At 40.5% G+C, this 18,868-nt stretch overlaps 1 protein-coding gene across 4 annotated transcripts in view; it reads left to right on the top strand.

The window, feature by feature from the left end:
• rnf216 (ring finger protein 216) overlaps nt 1-18,868 on the top strand; it is a 128,433-nt gene that overhangs the window by 79,396 nt on the left and 30,169 nt on the right. For all 4 annotated transcript variants that reach the window (XM_018097114.2, XM_012970439.3, XM_012970438.3 and 1 more), the window contains 1 exon segment: nt 17,554-17,691. In XM_018097114.2, the coding sequence (XP_017952603.1) occupies nt 17,554-17,691 (138 nt within the window).

The raw sequence follows: 18,868 nt of genomic DNA, 5'->3' as shown, positions 1-18,868 counted from the left end.
TGGCTGTATTTACATAGACCTTTCTGATAAAGCTTACTTAGTTTTTAACTTTCCTTTTCCTTTAACAGTTCTCAGTCTTTGCCTAAATTCCTAAGCTTAGGTTGCAAGAGAGGGGTGTGTGGGGCAGTGTTAGTTCTTCTGTGTGATTTATAATATGATTTATAATAACTTCACTGCTTGCAGCTATTAGCGAAATTAATAACACTGAAGAACTAGCACTAAAGTAACGCTGTCCACACGGCCCCATCTCTAAAGAATTTAGACAAAGATGGAGAACATTAAAAGGCAGGCTAAAACATCTTCATATAGCAGCAACAATTGACTTCCAGTTTTTGGCAGTAAGCAGAAGGCCAGGAGGAGATGTGGAGCGTTTGTATGGTGGATTGTGCAAAGGGAATATCCCGTATTTGAAAAGACCAGAAGCACAGTTTTAGAAGGTATTTTTTAATAAAGCATTGAAAATAATAAACTGTGTGCAGGATAGGGGAATTATTGGAGCAGGGTAGAAAAGACTTTTTACTTAAAAAAAAATTAGTGTTACTTTTCCTTTAAGCCTAACACATTTGTGCCTGTTGGGGCACTTATTCCTAGCCTTTGTCTTCCTGGTGCCAGGGTTTGGGATGTGGTTGATTGGGTAGACAAATTATTGGGTGGGGCTGGACATGACCCAGCTGTCTTAGTACATATTGGTACTAATGCCAGAATTAATTGTAGATGGAGGACGTTAAAGAGTGACTTAAAGGAGAAGGAAAGGCAGAGTCACTTGGGGGTGCCAAAATGTGCCCCTGCTTGGAGAGAACAGCACCAGCCCGGGGTACCTGTAGCACTTCCTGCTTCCGTGCATGCGCAGTAGAGTGAAAAGCTGAACTTTAACAGAGAAGTCGGCTTTTCACTCTACTGCGCATGCGCCTGTCGTTTAGTCGTTGTAAAACGAAGGCGGAAGGAGGAAGCACTCGCTACAGGTACCCCGGGCTGGTGCTGTTCCCTCCTAACAGGGGCACCAGCCCAGGGTAAAAGGTAAGCAATTAAAGTCACTTGGGGGGGCCTAACATTTTGGCACCCCCAAGTGACTTTGCTTTTCCTTGTCCTTTAAAGGGAAACAAAAGGCAAAATCACTTGGGGGTGCCAAAAAGTTAGGCACCCCCAAGTGACTTTAATTGCTTACCTCGTACCCTGGGCTGGTGCCCCTGTTAGGAGAAAACAGCACCAGCCCGGGGCACCTGGAGCGGATGGCTTCCGGCTTCCGTTGCTGGAATGCCAGCGGTGGGCGCATGCGCAGTAGAGTGAAAAGCCGACTTTAATGTTTAAGTTCGGCTTTTCTCTCTACTGCGCATGCGCGCGCAGCGAATCAGGAAGAAGCAATCGCCGGCAGCTACCCCGGGCTGGTGCTGTTCCCTCCTCACAGGGGCACCAGCCCGGGGTAAAAGGTAGGTGGTCAAAGTCACTTGGGGGTGCCTAACATTTTGGCACCCCCAAGTGACTTTGACTTTCTTTTTCCTTTAAGGGAACTAGGCTCTAAGAATAAGGAAGGGTCTTTCTGTCATGGTTTTTACAGGTTTTGCCCATGCCACATGCAAGTTTAGGAAGACAGCGGTTGCTTAAAGGAGAAGGAAAGGCAAAATCACTTGGGGTGCCAAAATGTTGACTTGAATCGCATACCTTGCTTTGCGAGCACATACGCAGTAGAGTGAATAGTGGCACTTTAACAGAGAAGTCGGCTTTTCACTCTACTGCGCATGCACCTATTGTGTTAGTCTTAGCGAAACAAAGGCGGAAGAAGGAAGCGCTCGCTCCAGGTACCCCGGGCTGGTGCTGTTTTCTCCTAACAGGGGCACCAGCCCGGGGCATGAGGTAAGCGATTAAAGTCACTTTGGGGGTGCTTAACATTTTAGCACCCCCAAGTGACTTAGCCTTTCCTTCTCTTTTAAGGGAGCTAAATGTATAGCTAAAGTCTTTGGCACAGTCTATATAGCTGTGATGTGTACCTCAATGGAAGGTGGCCTGCTGTGCTAGTGAAAAGAATGGCTGAGGCTGTGGGGAGTGTTTAAACTAGGCAAGAGAGGGGATGAGAGAGAAATATGGGGAAGCTAGTGTAGCCGGGCATTGGGATTAGTAAGGGGTCATGGAGGCGGATTTTGCACTAACTCTTCATTAGGTAATATAAATGTCATAGGGAAAGCTAGTAGCCTCTGCTTTATGCTGGCAAATGCACGGAGCTTGCCAGCGAAATTAGGAGAGCTGGAGTTTATTGCATGTGCTGAAAATTGTGATATAATTGGTATCACTGAGACCTTGGGGGATGAAATGTGACTGGGCTGTGAATTTAAATTTACACCCTTTTTAGAAGGGACAGAGGATTTAAAGGGTGGAGGAGTTTGTCTTTATGTAAAGCCAGAATTAACCATGCACTAAAGAAATTACCAGGGGTAGCACTGGGGAGGTTGTATAATCCCTTTGTGTAGTAAAACCTTTATGGTTTGATAAGTGTTTGGTCCATGTTACTAAGAAAAAATATGCTTTTGAGGCATTCACGTTAGCTGGGACAGCTTAAGCTGTTATCAGGTACAAACAAAAATAAAGATGCAGAAGGATATTGCAGATAATATTAAAATAAATCCAATGTTATTTTTTAAATATGTAAATAGTAAAAAATGATGATATAAATTATACAAAACTATTAAGTTCCATGCGGAATGTATTTTGACTAAACTGGAAATCTTGGCACCAAAGTGGAAAATGAGGTTCAATAAAGATAACTGCAAAGTTATACACTAAATGGTAGTAGTTTGGGGTTATCCTTAATAAAGAAGGATCTGGGGATTTATGTAAATAACAAGTTGTTTTATTCTGGATTGTCATTCGGTGGCTAATTAAGCAAATAAAGTACTATCTTGCATAAAACAAGGGCATTAGCTCAAGGGATGAACATATAATTTTGCCTCTGTAAAGGTCTCTAGTAAGGTCTTGCTGTGAGTTTGCAGTGCAGTTTGGGGCTCCAGTCCTTAAGAAGGATATTAATGAGCCAGAGTGCAGAGACGTGCAACTAAACTGGTAAAAGGGATGGAGGATTTAAACTATGAGTTTAGACTGTCACCGTTGGTTGTTGTTTTCTCTAGAGAAAAGACATTTGCGAGGCAACATGATTACCCTTTACAAATGCATTAGAGGGCATAGACCGGTAGTGGGGGATCTTTTTCCCCATAAAAACAATCAATGCACAATAGAGCCATCCCTTTCGTTTAGAGGAACACAACTTTCATTTGACGCAGTTTAGGTGGTTCTGCACAGTGAGGGGCAGTGAGGTTGGGGAATCCGGGGTGATGGCAGATTCTATTAATGCCTTTAAGAGTGGCTTGGATGATTTTTTAAACAAGTATAATATCAAAGGTTATTATGATGCTATAATCTACACCTAGGGGCCCATTTATAAATGTACGATTGGTTATGAATAGAAAAAAAATCATATTTTTTCTAACTTTTAGAACTGTGCATATTTGCTGCGACTTTTGTTACTTTCCGCGACTTTTTTAGTACTAGAAAAGTTTCGAAATTCATTCAAGCTTCGGTATCATGACTTTCCTTGGGCCAGGTTGGAGCTGCAGAGTGCCATTGAGCCCTATGGGAGACTTTCCTTGGGCCAGGTTGGAGCTGCAGAGTGCCATTGAGTCCTATGGGAGGCTTCCAAAATCATGCACTTAAGGTTCAAAGTCAGAAAGGTTTTCGCGCCGTTAGCAATCATTTGGATACAAAAATTTAATAACTTTTGCATCGTACCACAATATTTTCGTACAAGCACAACGCGACTTTTCGGAAAATTAACGCACATCAGAAATTTCTAATTTAATGCAAATTTTTGCAAATTGTACTCGTAATTCAGACTTTAATGAATCGGCCCCCTAGTGTAGATATTGGTATCTATAGATATATAAGTATATATTGTTGTGTGTATAATGGGGTTTGTTTGGAGGGGTTAAACTTGATGGACTTTTTTCATCCCAACTTAACTATGTAATTAACTACTTGGCCATTATCCCTAATAAAGCTTGTAACATCAACATCAAATGTTGAAGATAATAGTCAATCAGTTTTGAAAAAGTTTCATCCAAGGCAAGGTTTCCCAACCTTTTCTACCCTTGGGCCACATTTAAATGTAAAAAAGCTGGAGCACAAAAAAAGCATTCAAAAAGAACCTAGTGTGCCAAATATGGGCTGTGATTGGTTATCCATAGCTCCTATGTGGACTGGTAGCCTACAGGAGGCTCTGTTTGGCAGTACTCTTGGTTTTTCTGCAACTAAAGCTTGCCTACAAATGAGGAATTTTAAAATAAGCACCTGCTTTGAGGCCATCCAAGCAACATCCAACAGGTTGGTGAGCAATATGTTGGGGATCACTGGTATAAGGGATGCCTGCAATTTGTGACTATGCAGAGTTCTAGGTGATAGACAGTAGCTTCTGAGAGGTTTGCTACCTTCAGGAATTCACCCACTTTGCTAGAAAATGACACTCAAATTGATGCTTTCAAATTCAAAAGGTTATTTCTAAAAAGTTTTTACTGGTTTATTGGTAGGGTTTTTGTCAACATCTATTAGCTGTCATTCTGATTTATTCAACACTTTAGTAGTCTACCCTTATCTCATCCGATGACAATAGTCATCAGACTTAAAGGAACAGTAATACCACAAAAGGTGTTAAAAATGTCTTCTGTACACTTTTAATAAACAGTCCATCCTGCATCAACATGATTTGCAATATTTTATTAGTATTTACCATGATAGTGCTATTTTCTGCCTTTATACTGCATGCTAAAATAGAACTTTTTGGCACCTTTCCGTTTCTTCTACTAAGTCTACTTCTGTTCAGCCCTAGTCTGAAATGCTGCCAGCCAGGAAAGTTTCCAGTGTCTGCAGTGTAGGTTATTATAGACAATTGATAAGTGACATTGTCTCTGCTCCTGTGTTGTTTGACAGGAAGTGTAGTCATTTAAATATGGTGGAGATACCATATTAAAAACAAAGTAGCGATAGACTCACCCACCCTCCTATTAATGATATACATCATCCAGCACCTTATATTGAATGTTGTGGGGTTCATTAACCAGGGGCATATTTATATATAGGCACCGGAGGGCCTGTGCCTAGGGTGGCAGCTTTATTTAAAATACATAAATAAAAAGACACCTCCTGAGCTGTCTCCAGATCAAACCTATTGAAATCCAGCAACTGAGCTAGGATGGTGAGGGTATCCTTGGCGAGCATCAACAGGAAGTGGTCACTTCCGCAGTGGGGAGAGGGGTTATAAAAGGTTTTTCTGAGCCTTTAAGCTTATTCAAAGCTTACACTTCAAGTGGAAAAAAGAGGTTTTATGATAAAAAAAAAAAAAAGGCTAAAAAGAGAAGATATTAGGTTCGACATGCTTTTTATGTAAACTGATGATAGAATACCAGACATCTGTCAGATAAAAAATTTGATTTAGCACAAAACCTTCTAACCTTCTCTATTTTTGTAGAGTTTTGAGAAGTACCGTATATACTCGAGTATAAGCCAATCCGAATATAAGCCGAGGTACCTAATTTTACCTAAGAAAACTTGAAAAACTTATTGACTCGAGTATAAGCCTAGGGTGGGAAATGCAGCAGCTACTGCTAAGTTTCAATAGTCAAAATAAATACCAATAAAATTACATTAAATGAGGCATCAGTGGGGTATATGTTTTTAAATATTTAAAAGAAATACAGTAAACTAGCTCAATCAGCAACCAAGCTAAAACACAAAGATTTAAAATCCTTCAAAACTATGTATAGTTTATATAGAATATAAAGTACAATGTCTAGTGTAGAATGGGACAGGTGAGGATGGTAGATGAAGATGAATTTGGGAGCAGGCCAGGGTACTGCAGGGTCTGGTTGTGGGTGGCCTAATTTGCACACAAAGGACAGAGGGTGCTAGTCTGGAGGGGAACCATGACACCCGACTCGAGTATAAGCCGAGGGTGACTTTTTCAGCACATATTGGGTGCTGAAAAACTAGGCTTATACTCGAGTATATACAGTAGCTTAAAAATGAAGCTTACAAATATCAGGTGACTATATCAGACGTTACACATTTCTTTGTCTAATCCTAGAGTTGGCATCACAAAGAAAAGGTTTTTAATTAAGACGTTCCTGAAATTGTTTCAAACAAATTACATTTCTTAGATGAGCAGAAAGATAAACTCTATCCTAAAATTCTCAGTTTCACATCCATCAAAGTCTTCTCATGCCCCTTCACCCTAATTTTTTGTATAAAGTCCAATGCTTTTTTTAATTGGATTCTTGACTTTATTTTGTTGTGAGATGTAAAGTATTCTGAATTTTCACACATAATTCTAGACTACACATTGATGATGTACCATACTACAGTTCTCTTTTTTTCCAAAACTTCTTGTTTACTGTAAGGATTCTGCTTTTCCTATCTAAGGATCTGGGGCCTGCGCACCTTGTCCATATTTTTCCATTCTTAATCATTAATTTAACTGCACTTCAAGGGAAATTCAGAATTTTGGAATATTCTTGTATCCATCCCCTCAATCAGTATTCACTAACTTCATATTCAGTGACTTGCTTGGAGTTTTCTTTTGTCTCATCAGGAGTTGGACTTTACAGATACACATGCATTTATGCTGCAATCACATAAAACTCCTTGACCATACATGGGCGATCTCGATTTAACGAATTATCAATCTCAGCAAAACAACCCCATTTCCAAAAAAAAGAATGGGACACTGTAAATAAAAAGAAAATGAAATGATTTGCAAATCATTTAAACCACATATTCAATTGTAAATAGTTCCTAGACAATTTATCACAGATTAAAACTAAGAAATATTATTGTTTTCTGAAATATATATATATACTTGTTTTGCATTTGATGCTAGCAACACATTTCAAAAAGGTTTGGAAAGAGGCAAAAATACTGGAAAAGTTGTGCTGAGAAAAGCATCCCAAAAAGGTGTGGTCTTGTGGGGGTCTTTAGGGGTTTTGTCATCTACACTGCATAATATTATTAAAAAGAACCTCTGAACGCAAAGGACAAAGCCAAAAGTCAATACTGGATGGATGTGAACGTTAGGCCTTCAAACTGTACTGCATTAAAAATAGACACAATACTGTAGTGGAAATCACTGTATGGGTTCAATAATGCTTCTGAAAACCATTATCTGTGGTAGCACAGTTTGTTGCTGCATCCACAAATGCAAGTTATAACTCTACCTTGTAAAGAAAAAAACATATATAAACATGATCCAGAAATACAGTTCCCTTCTCTGGGCCCATTCAAGATTAACTGAGGCGAGTGGATTATTGTCCTGTGGTTTGACGGGTCAAAATTTGAATTTCTTTTTTGGAATAATTGATGCTGCATCCTCTGGGCTAAAAAGGAGAACCACAATTCAGGTTGTGGATTTTGAAACATGTTGCTGGCATCAAATTTATAATATGCATATATTTTCTAGAAAACCGTAACATTCCTTAGTTTCAACACTATGTACATTCTACTATTTTCAGTTATAGGGGACTTGTCACCCTAAGAAATAATTCCAAATTCATTTTAATTGAGAAAAATAAACTTTACTTACACTATATAAATTATTTAATTTTTTTCCCTTCAGTCTTGGAATTTACAGTCACAGCAAGCAGGCACCATTTTGTCAACACTGTTATTAATGCAAGCTTTGCATCACCGCAAAATTTTATGCATCTGCCATTTGCGTGATGTCTAGGAAGTGCTGAATGGAAAGTTAAAGTAATTGTACTTAAAAATCTGAGCTGTCGATCATATGCTGCCTGCCCCACCTCTATGCCTTTGGGTTTTATGCTTATTTTTATGTCTTTGACATAAGACAGAAGGCCTTTCAAAAAGGGACATAACATTTTGTACACATATTGGCTTATGCTCTCAATCTGACCATTTATTCCTGATACAATGAGACGCCTTTGGAACAGAGAACAAGCTCTTTTGGACCTTTATCATTTCAAAAGAAAATAAAATCTAGTTCCAATATTACAATAAGCCTCTCTTAATTGGCTTGTATTCAAGGGCTTGCTGTTATTTCTTTGTAGAATTCCCTGTTTGAAATAATTGATTTCTATCACATTGAAATCTTAATAACCTACTTTCCCTTAAAGGACTATATTCCCACCCTTGTCAGTAAATTTCAGTACCACCTTTGGGCTATTTTCAAATCGCATAATGCCTGCCTGTCTGTCCTCTTTCATCATATTAGAGGACACCACCTTATTCAATTTAATTTTGCATAAATCTTTCTCCACCAAACTGACAAAAGTAGGTGGGACTGAGGTTGTGGAGGAAATCCACCCTTATTTCTTAACCCTGATGTACCTACCCAAAAAGGCGCACAAGGCCTTGCTTTCCTCTTGTTCCAATCCCAAAGGGCTGTTTAGTGCTGCATCAGACATGACATATCGCACATCGCTTACTGAATTAAATTGAATTGAAGATCTCAAGTTGAATTTTTTTGAATTTCCTAGCAAATAAATACAAAAACATTATATATATATATATATATATATATATATATATATATATATATATATATATATATATATATATTGCAAAAATAACCCTTTAACATAAAACATGTAACCTCCAGTGAAAAATCGTTGAATAAATCCCAATTTAGTGACATTCATCGCTTACAGTAGATCAACTCTTTTCGGTCCATTATTTTTTTCTCTTCCATTTCTTTTGTAAATTGTCTTTTACATTTCCTAGTAAAATTTGTAGTTGTCCTCATCTTCCTCTTGAATCTTGTGTCTCTGTGTTATTTTCCTTCTTGTTCAGAATCCTTCCTGATTTGAAGCTCATGGAGTCCAGAGGACAACAAAGCTCTACCAAGCAACCTTTACAATATCAGTAGCCCTCAGCATGGTGAGCTAAACAGCAATATTATTTTTGATCAAAATATGTTTTGTGACTGCTGTGCCTCTGCGTTGAAGTTTGGAGATTTTGAAACTCAAGGATGCAATTTTGGGTTATGTTCCTCAGTACTTCCTAATCCCCACTGAAGCTACAAGTGGGGAGGGGGTTACAAACTATTGCAAATGCTCCTCACCCAGGGCTGGTAGGAGGGCGGAATCGGTGGAAGTTTGCTTGTGGCAAGCTTATGCGGGTGCAGTAAGTGGAAAGAGAGTTTATGCAGGTGCAGTAAGTTGAGCGTTTTTAACCTGACTGGTTGTTGTATTTGAACTTTTTTTGTCCTTTAAACGGTTTTGTGTTCATGTCTGCTTTTTGAATATGTTCTTTTTTTTATGTGGTTGTTAAATCTATAAAACCTCACCTATTAAATATCAGTTTACATTTTTTAGCAATCAAATCAAGGACTTGAAAGCTTTGCTTAAAGGAGGAGGAAAAGCTAAGTCACTTGGGGGTGCCAAAATGTTAGGCACCCCCAAGTGACTTGAATCGCTTACCTTCTACCCCGGGCTGGTGCCCCTGTATGGAGAGAACAGCACCAGCCCAGGGTAGCAGCGATCGCTTCCTCCTTCGCTGCGTGAGCATGCGCAGTAGAGTGAAAAGCTGAACTTTAACAGAGAAGTCGGCTTTTTCATTCTACTGCACATCTGCCGGACTCGGAGTCGCAGCGAGACGAAGGCGGAAGGAGGAAGCGCATCGCCCCAGGTGCCCCAGGCTGGTGCGGTTTTCTCTTAACAGGGGCACCAGCCCGGGGTGCGAGGTAAGCGATTCAAGTCACTTGGGAATGCTTAACATTTTAGCACCCCCAAGTGACTTAGCCTTTCCTTCCCCTTTAAATTGCCCTCCTGTTCCTGTATAAAAGTATCTACACATTTATCATTTAAATTGAGGCCTGTGGGCATTTGTTTTTTCTTATTAGCCTTTGAGTCATGGTAGCTTTTGGATGGTTTTCCAAACTCTATATATCCCATTTATTTTCGTTTATATAGTATTTGAATATATTCCATAAATGACTTCCATGTGTCTCTTTCACTGAAGAGAGGATTTAGAGATGACATCTAAAACACTGGATTCCAAATCTGAGTTTTTAACTTTACCAGTGGCATAATGTACCTTTTCGGGGCTCCACTGTAAAAATATTTTTTTGTCATTCCACTGCTGAAATGCTCTCCTACACCATCCTCACACATCCTTCTGTTGTGCAGCCATACACTGATGGAGATTTCGAATGCGGCAGGTAGGATGATGGTTGCATGTACATACAGGAGTGGGGGACAGATGACAGGTCTTCATAGGGCCCCTCTCTCCTTCATGCTTCCCCCCAAATTTTGGGGTCATCTATGATTCTTCTTTCTGCAGCCTTGGATTGGATTTTAAAACTGCTTCTTTCTTTCCTGCCCCTAAGCAATGTGCATTGGTGGGGACAGGTTACCTCAGGGGTTGTACAATTAAAGCTCACAACAAATTGATCAAATGCATACTACTCAATTTTTTTACTAGGTTTTTGGTGAATTTTTTGCCTAAAATATGTTCTGTTGCCTTTGTAACTATTGTGAAAACTAAAATTGTTGCATATAATTTTTAAAAAATGTACTTCTGTGAAATTTATGCATTTTAAGTGATCTTATTGCATTTCCAGCCACTTTGTTTCAGGTTTATATTGTTGTTTGTTTCTTATTTGTGCCTTTGATTTTTTGATTTGCACATTGAGATTATGCAAAGTTTGGTTTTGACCACCAATATCGCTATGCAAAAATATTTGTTGCTTTTATTGTATTCAAGGGATCACTTTTGCATTCTGCATTGTTTTTGATGTGCAATATTTGTATTTTGGGGTATGTGCATGCCAAAACGTTGTATAAGGTTATGTATACTGGACTTCAAAATGTTCAAAAGACATTTGGCATTTATATTTTGGGGTGATTATTTTTTTGTCATGTAAATTGCAAGTTTTAGGGTAGTTTTTAAGAAATGTCATCAAAAAAAGCTAAATTTGGGGTGTTGTCAGATGTCAGGTGTGGACTTCCTGCTGAGCTCCTGCTCCAGAGTACGATATTAGCCCTCCCACAGAGTGCGGATATGGCTAAACTGCTGGCAGACATTGAGTCATCGACAACAGGAGACTCGGGGACTCAAATGTTACTTCATAACTTAGCAGAGCAGCAGTTTGATGTCACTAAGGCTGTAGCAGCTAACTCTCTACCACAGCATATCTTTAATTTATGCTGCTTACTTGAAGATGTGGACAGCAGTAATCGCTGCTGTAATCCCCACATCCACATGGTGCCTGGAGATGTAGCTAACATTGAGCTGAGACTATTCCTGACTGATTTATTTAACCAACTTTTGGATCAAGATAAAGTCACTGTCATCCAGATAGATAGACATTTGTTTGTGTATTTCATAACTTTGCCACAAAAGAAAAGGTACTTGGCAAAGGCAGATATAACAAAGCAGTTCAACTAGAATGGGATATAATTGAAATATATCAAACTTGGCCCACTCAACAGTACTACAGCACTGCCTTCTACGCAATGTTGTGTTGCTTCTTTAAGTAACATATTTCCCCTACAAATGGGTTTTTCAGTTTGCACTGCTATTTTACAATGAAAAAGCCCTCTCTAAGTACAAAGACTGAGCTCTCTCCAGTCACGCTTAACTAAGACAAACAGTGATTAGCTGCCTTGCATATGGTGGTTATCTCACAGGTATACCCCCTCTAGGTAAATACCCTTGGCCATCCATATTACACTATAACAGTGCTGTCTAACTGGCGGCCCGCGGGCCGCATCCCCCTCTGTGTGGCCCCCCACCTGTCTGGCTGCTTTGATAGTTTACTCTTGTGTAAGCTTTAAATGGTATCAGTACTGTGATTAACTGGCCCCCCTGCATGGTTCTCACCTCAGATTCAGGCTGTAATCAGGCTGTATTGTTTAAACATGTAATCCCCTGTGTTGTTCACACCTTTTAATCTCTGCATTGTTCACCCCCTGCAGTGTTCACACCTCAGGCTCAGGCTGTAATCACCCATATTGTTCCCCTGTTCACACCTCAGGAGCAGTAGAAACCCACAGATAATCCCTGCACACTACAAAAAGAACATATACTGACATAGACATACTGAGGTGGTACTTCAATTAAAATTTTTTTTAATATATAGTTATTGTGCAGACTGTAGGAGCCGTGCCAGCATTGTGTCACTGTAGGCTGCCTGTGTGCTATACACACAGGCATCATAGGGCAAGCAGAGTATGGCACACACAGGCAGGGTAGGGAAGGCAGAGTATGGTACACACAGGCAGAGTATGGTACACACAGGCAGAGTATGGCACACACAGGCAGAGTATGGCACACACAGGCCAAGTATGGCACAAACCAGCCAAGAATGGCAAACACAGTGAAAGTATGGCACACGCAGGCAGGGTAGGGAAGGCAGAGTATGGCACACACAGGCCAAGTATGGCACAAACCAGCCAAGAATGGCAAACATAGGGAAAGTATGGCACACAGGCAGGGTAGGGAAGGCAGAGTATGGCACACACAGGCAGGGCAGGGAAGGCAGAGTATGGCACACACAGGCAGTGTAGGGAAGGCAGAGTATGGCACACAGGCAGGGTAGGGCAGGCAGAGTATGGCAGGTTTTTGCTGTACTACAACCATTAATATGGGTATGGTCATGTGATAACATGGGTGTGGTTTCGAGTGGGTGTGGTTTCAAAAATGGGAGTGGTCAAAACTGGCTTCCATTATCGGCCCTCCACCACGTTGGTCGGAAAAATTGCGGCCCTCGGTACAACAGAAGTTGGACAGCACTGCACTATAACATTGGCTCAGGTAGACATTTAAGTTACTGTTCTATTTTATATGCTATTGAGGGGGGCTGGATGTATTGCTACCATCATGATCGGTATTGATATAAATCTACATGGCATGGTTAATCCAACCCTTACTACCAATTTTATACAAAGAATGATCCCTAATCAGTTACCTTACGCGTTATACTGATTACTTGTTACTTTATTCCTACCAGTACTCTACAGTTATGTCAGAGCTTTAGCCCTGGTGTATAGGCTTATTAACACTGTCCAGGACCTGCAGGAGCTTTTTCTTCATGTCTACATGAATTTCACCTCCTAGATTTTTTTGATGTTTTTTTTATGTACTATACTATATGCTTCTGTTGGACTATAATATAGTCCTCCCCCCCCCCTCTCTTTTCATGATGCTAAAGCAGGGATCCTCAAACTACGGCCCGCATGCAGGATTCGCCCCCCCAGGGTAATTTACCCGGCCCCCACTGAGTCCTCACCCCTGGCAGCGTTGAGCTTGGAGAGGGAGTACGGATGGAGCGGAGGGAGCTGCAAGAGAGAGGACTCAGTGGTGAATGGGAGGGGGAGCTGAGAGGGGGAGGATGGACAGAGCAGTTGATGCTGGAGGGGGTAGCCTGGAGAGGGAGGATGGACGATGTGGGGGGAGCTGGAAGAGGAAGGACTCAGGCTGTTATTCGGTCCCTTGGGCTCAGGACCGAGAGCCTCTCCTTCAGTTATGTTGGGAACCCTCAACTAGTCCCCCCTTACTTCCTACGCCACATTAGTATCTACGGGTGCAGTAGTGGTGTTTTCTTTTTCTTCCCTCATGTTAAACACACACTAATTTTTTTCCTGCTACCCTTTCCCCCCTTTTTTCTGTTTTTTATTTATTAATTGATGTTTTTGTTTCTGAAACGTTCCCTCTTGGGAAGTACTTACACCTTTGCCAGTCTGTATCTTCCCAACACTAAACAATCTCGGGAGCTCTTGTAGACTCATTGCGCTTGTTTAGAAATTGCACTTTAGTTGTAGGAGATTTTCAAATGCTATTTGATCCATGCTTGGACTGCTCTGCTGGGAAGCTGCTGATATCTGCCGATCGGGCCAGTTAAAAGATTTTGATCGGGCGCCTGACCAAAATCTGCCTTCAGTGCTGAATCGGCAGAAGGAGGTAGAAATGCTATTGTTTCTACCTCCTTATCTGCCTGTTTCAGCCCTGAAGGTTAGTGGTGGACCTGACGATCTTTCTTGCGACCGATGGTCGCACAAAAGATCGCAGATCGCCACGTGTGTGGCCACCTTAAGTCTTCCCATATTTCACCTGTTCAGAAGATCAGAAGCCAAACAGGAAAAAAAAACGCTGAGCTGTGTAGAGAAGATTCCCATAATGCAACGCTCCTGAACTGACAATTTGAACAGATCCATAGCGTGCACATGCGCACACAGCAGGAGCGTCTGGTTGCCTTGGCGACCCAGAAGACACAGCCGGCAGGAGGAGAAGCAAGGCGGCAGGTTCGGGGAGCGTTGAGGGCGGATGGTTGTGGCAGGAGAGGGAGGCACAGGCAGGCAAAAATATGAAGGCAGATAAGGGTGCAATGCAAAAGTCCATTTGTGAGCTGGCAGGCAGGTGCGATTGGAGCGGGGGGGGGTTGTGGCATTTGTGGTTGTGAGCTGGGGCAGGTGCGATCGGAGGGGTCCATGGCGACGCAGAAGACACAGCCGGCAGGAGGAGAAGCGAGGCGGCAGGTGCGATCGGGGGGCGGTGGTGTTGATTGTGAGCCGGGGCAGGTGAGATCGTAGGGGGGGGGGGTTGTGGCATTTGTGGTTGTGAGCCGGGGCAGGTGCGATCGGAGGGGTGGTTTCCATGGAACGCATGTGCGATCGGAGGGGGGGTGGTGTTTATGGTGAGCCAGGGCAGGTGCGATCGGAGGGGGGGGTTGTGGCATTTGTGGTTGTGAGCCGGGGCAGGTGCGATCGGAGGGAGACTGTATATCCCATAGAGACATGCTGGACAAGATGGTGGCGCCGTTCACTGAAACAAGTATGTAGTTTCTAGTATGTGTATCTCTGTAAATCTTTCATTAGGCAAGCCAGAAATATAGCGTTTTTACACAGCAATAGTAGTACTATTTAATAGTGTGCTTAATAGATTTTGACTTTCCTTGTCCTTTCAATCAGATAGCCATAATTTCTATTACAGGATAGATTCTCTTTATTTCCCACAACTCCTTACAAAAAGTCTTAAACAGTCAAATTGCCACCAAAACATGGTTGGACCTGTTCAGTGGTGCCTCATTGAAGCTCCTCTTAAGTAGAACCGTAAAAGACTGGACTAGATCCACACAGATAACTAATAATTTTTCAGAAAATGCCACGCCTGGCATCTCTCCACAAATGCATTCTCAGAGGTCACTTCATTCAACATGGAGCTAAATGCAAAAAGGATTAGGAAAATAACAGATTAGAACTAATTGCAAGTGTTAGAAGACATCCACAAGACCACCCATTTTAATACAAAACTCTCAGAAGCACAGAAAGCAGTATCCACTCGCATCAATTTTTTACAGGGGTCTTGGTCTTAGTGCAGGAGCGTGGCATTATGGGAATTTTGTTTACAGAGCTCAGCGGTAGCTTGAGATTAACACTTTATTAGCCTTTGCTTCTTCTTTAAGATAATAGTCCTGGATCAGGTCAGCTTTATCCCAGAGAGAGAAGGGTGGGACAAAACCAAAAAACTGGCAAATATATTACATTGTGGAAACACATTTCAAAACTCATTATCCACTTTTATTGTAATTATCCACTGATGCAGAGAAGGCCTTTGACCGAGTGAACTTGTGTTATATGTTTGAGTGCTTAAAATATGTTAGCCTTGGTCCGAAGGTGTTACTGTAGATACAGGCCATATACAGCAGTCCCTACTCATGTTTGTGCTAATTATTTGCTCTCCAACTGCATACCTATCCAAAATGGCACACATCAAGTCTGTCCTCTGTCCCCATACTTTGTAATAGCCCTGGAACTACTTCTCTAGCACGTTAGAATGGATCCTGGTATCCAAGGTACAACTGTAGCTGGCCACCATAATAAAATTTTGACCTATGCAGAGGATCTGCTCTTTATATCACTCGCCCTATTATATCCATTCCATTACTTAATCCAACATTGCATCAAATTGTGTAATTTGAGTAATTTTAAAATCAAATGTTCCAAGTTGACAGGCCTTAACGTCTTGTTGTCCCCCCCGAAACAATCCAAGTTTTGTCCCAAAATGTTCTTTATAAATGATCCCCATAAGATAACATAGTTCAAAGTAAAGATGTCAAAAGATTATAAAACTATAAACTGTAAATGGAGACCTTATCACTTTAATAACTGGTTAAACATATGTCATTGGCTATTATATATATTTTTTTTACAGACCTGTTATTTGCATTGTAACCTTGTAAACCCAATAAAACCTTTATTACAAAAAAACTTAATTTGAAAATGTTAAAATGTATGTTTAATTACAAAAAAATGCAGTAAGTGAGTTGATTTTGTAGTTGTCGAAATTACAATGACTGTTTGCTCTATTTTGTGTATATGACGTAGGATGTGATGCACACCAATATTTGTTGGTTTTGGCTTTGCTCACAATATATTTTGAAGCTCATCCCTTCTCCCTTTTTTTCCTGGAGCAATTAAATCCCGCACCATCCTTTTTGGCTGTGTATGGCCCTTGAAACTTAGAAATAATTGCCTCTAATAAACCACAATCACTCAAAATGAACAAAATTCATCAGATAATTTATTTAGGGAGGCCCATTGGCATTATATGTAAACCCTAATGGTGTTTATGTGGGGAAGATGGGCTTGCCTAAATATGAAACCTGTTATCTAGAATGCTTGGGACCAGGGTTTTTCCGAATTAGGGGCCTCTCGATAATTTGAATCAGTGTAGGCTCTGTGCAGGAAACATGTGTGTGGGCTCTGTGCAGGAAAAAGGAGTGCCACATATGCCTTTCCACAGGTGATTTACTTTATTGATGATGGGAAGGCATTTTGGGGACATTAGTTGCCCGCGGTAGCCAAGATTTAACGGCTGGTGTCTAATCTCCCGTGTGCCATTGCCCTACTAAAACAAATTACACCCATTACATTAAATAAACCCAGTAGTAGTTTTGCCTTCTATATGGATTAATTATATCTTTGTTGGTATCAAGTACTATGTACTGTTTTATTTTTACAGAGAAAAAAAATCATATTTAAAAATCTTTATTATATGCTGAAAATGTTCTCTATGGGATATGGCTTTCACATAATTTGGAGTTTTTAGGATAACAGGTTTCTGTATAATGTATCCCATATCTGTATATCAGTATTTTGTTCTGTATGTGATCAATTATATGATTAATTTTATCGTTTGACATTAGCCTTTCTTTTGTACCTAATGTGAACTAAGATTGAGTTAAACCTGTATTATCTTTTTACCTATACACATATAAGAATTTAATTCAATTAAATGTTTTTCAAATGCCTGATAGCACCATGTTGATGATTATTAACAGGCAAAGCCACAAATTGAAAATCGTTGGCGTAGACAAGTTATGGAGGGAGAGAATTAGGCTAGCCATATAGAAGTCATTTTTGATGATACCTCTCAGTTAAGCAGGCAGATTTAAACTCTTTGTCTGATGCCAGCAAGTATCAAATGTCAGTTGTCTTCATATATTCTGTATTTCATAATAATAATTATAATTTAAACACATTAAGTGTTAATTGGTCCCCACAGGATGGCCAGATGATCGAGTGTCGCTGTTGCTACGGTTCATTTGCCTTTGAAGAGTTGACTCAATGTGCAGATGGGCATTTGTTCTGCAAGGAGTGCCTCATAAAATATGCACAGGAGGCTGCCTTTGGCTCTGGGCAGGTGAGAAACTTATCAATAATAATTCAGTTTAGATTATTTAACTGATCCTTTAAAGCAAAACTTTGTAGTTTTCAGCATCAAGACATATTTACCCATTCTGAGTTTTAAAGATTTAGATGAAGTAGTTTGCGCTGTGAAGAGGCACCCAGTGAGTTTTCTAGATACTGTAAAACAGAAAATCAGTGCGTAGGGTGCATTTTATCAATTCTAGTATGTAATTGAACATTTAAAATGAAGGGAAAGATGACAAAAAAAATCCACCTCATATTTGTTCATATCCTTTTTAAAAACTAGATCTGCCATTAACAGGAAGAAATAGGGTGAAGGGATTTAAAGAATAAAACAAAAGAGGCGCGTTAGGGCAAGTTAAGTATCACATAAATGTATTAAGTAATAAAATGCACAGGGCAGCCATGAGTATTTCTGCAGTCACCTGGTTTGTCACTATAATCTTTTAAAGGAGAAGGAAAGGCTAATAAAGAGTAAATCTCAAGCTGCAGGCATACTTTCAGTTGTCTCAATAGTGCCCTTAAGTCTCCCCATATTTCTCCTGTTCAGAAGATCAGAAGCCAAACTGGAAGAAAAAACGCTGAGTTCTGTAAAGAAAGTTCCCATAATGCCTCACTCCTGCGCAGGCACCAGGACCAAGTGAGCATGCTCAGTTAGTTAGACTATGAGTCAGCTTCCTGCTGATTGGCTCAGATCCACATTCCTAAGGGGGGGTGAGCTCTTAGCATTCTTGAGGGAGGGGGGAGCAGGAGAGAGCAGGAAGCTGAAAGCTGCGTGTCTCTAGCAGAGGAAAACAGACAACTAATCTTTTCACAGAGAAGTCAGTGCAGCGTTTCTGTGAGTGCTTAAGGCTGTATTTACATAGACCATTCTGATAAAGCTTACTTAGTGTTTACCTTTCCTTCTCCTTTAAGTGTATTTTGTTAAGTTTATGTGAATGCACTATACCAGGGAGCACACCCTTCTTTTCATTTAACTTCAAGTAATTTAAAGGCACCATCTGAAACTTGAATCTATTGAAACTATAATACATTTCTTTGTTTTATTTACCATAGGTCCTTACAGTAAATATGAGTGCACCCAATGAGATTAGAGGAGGCTCTGTTTAAACAGGTTTTTTTCAATATTAAGAACAGTGAATTTGTGGAATTCTTTCCCTTAGGCTAAT

The sequence above is a fragment of the Xenopus tropicalis genome, chromosome 9 (assembly GCF_000004195.4).
Source record: "Xenopus tropicalis strain Nigerian chromosome 9, UCB_Xtro_10.0, whole genome shotgun sequence".
NCBI classification, from domain to species: Eukaryota; Metazoa; Chordata; class Amphibia; order Anura; family Pipidae; genus Xenopus; species Xenopus tropicalis.
The sequence above is the reverse complement of the archived record's forward strand: the minus strand, read 5'-3'. Positions and strand labels throughout refer to the sequence as shown.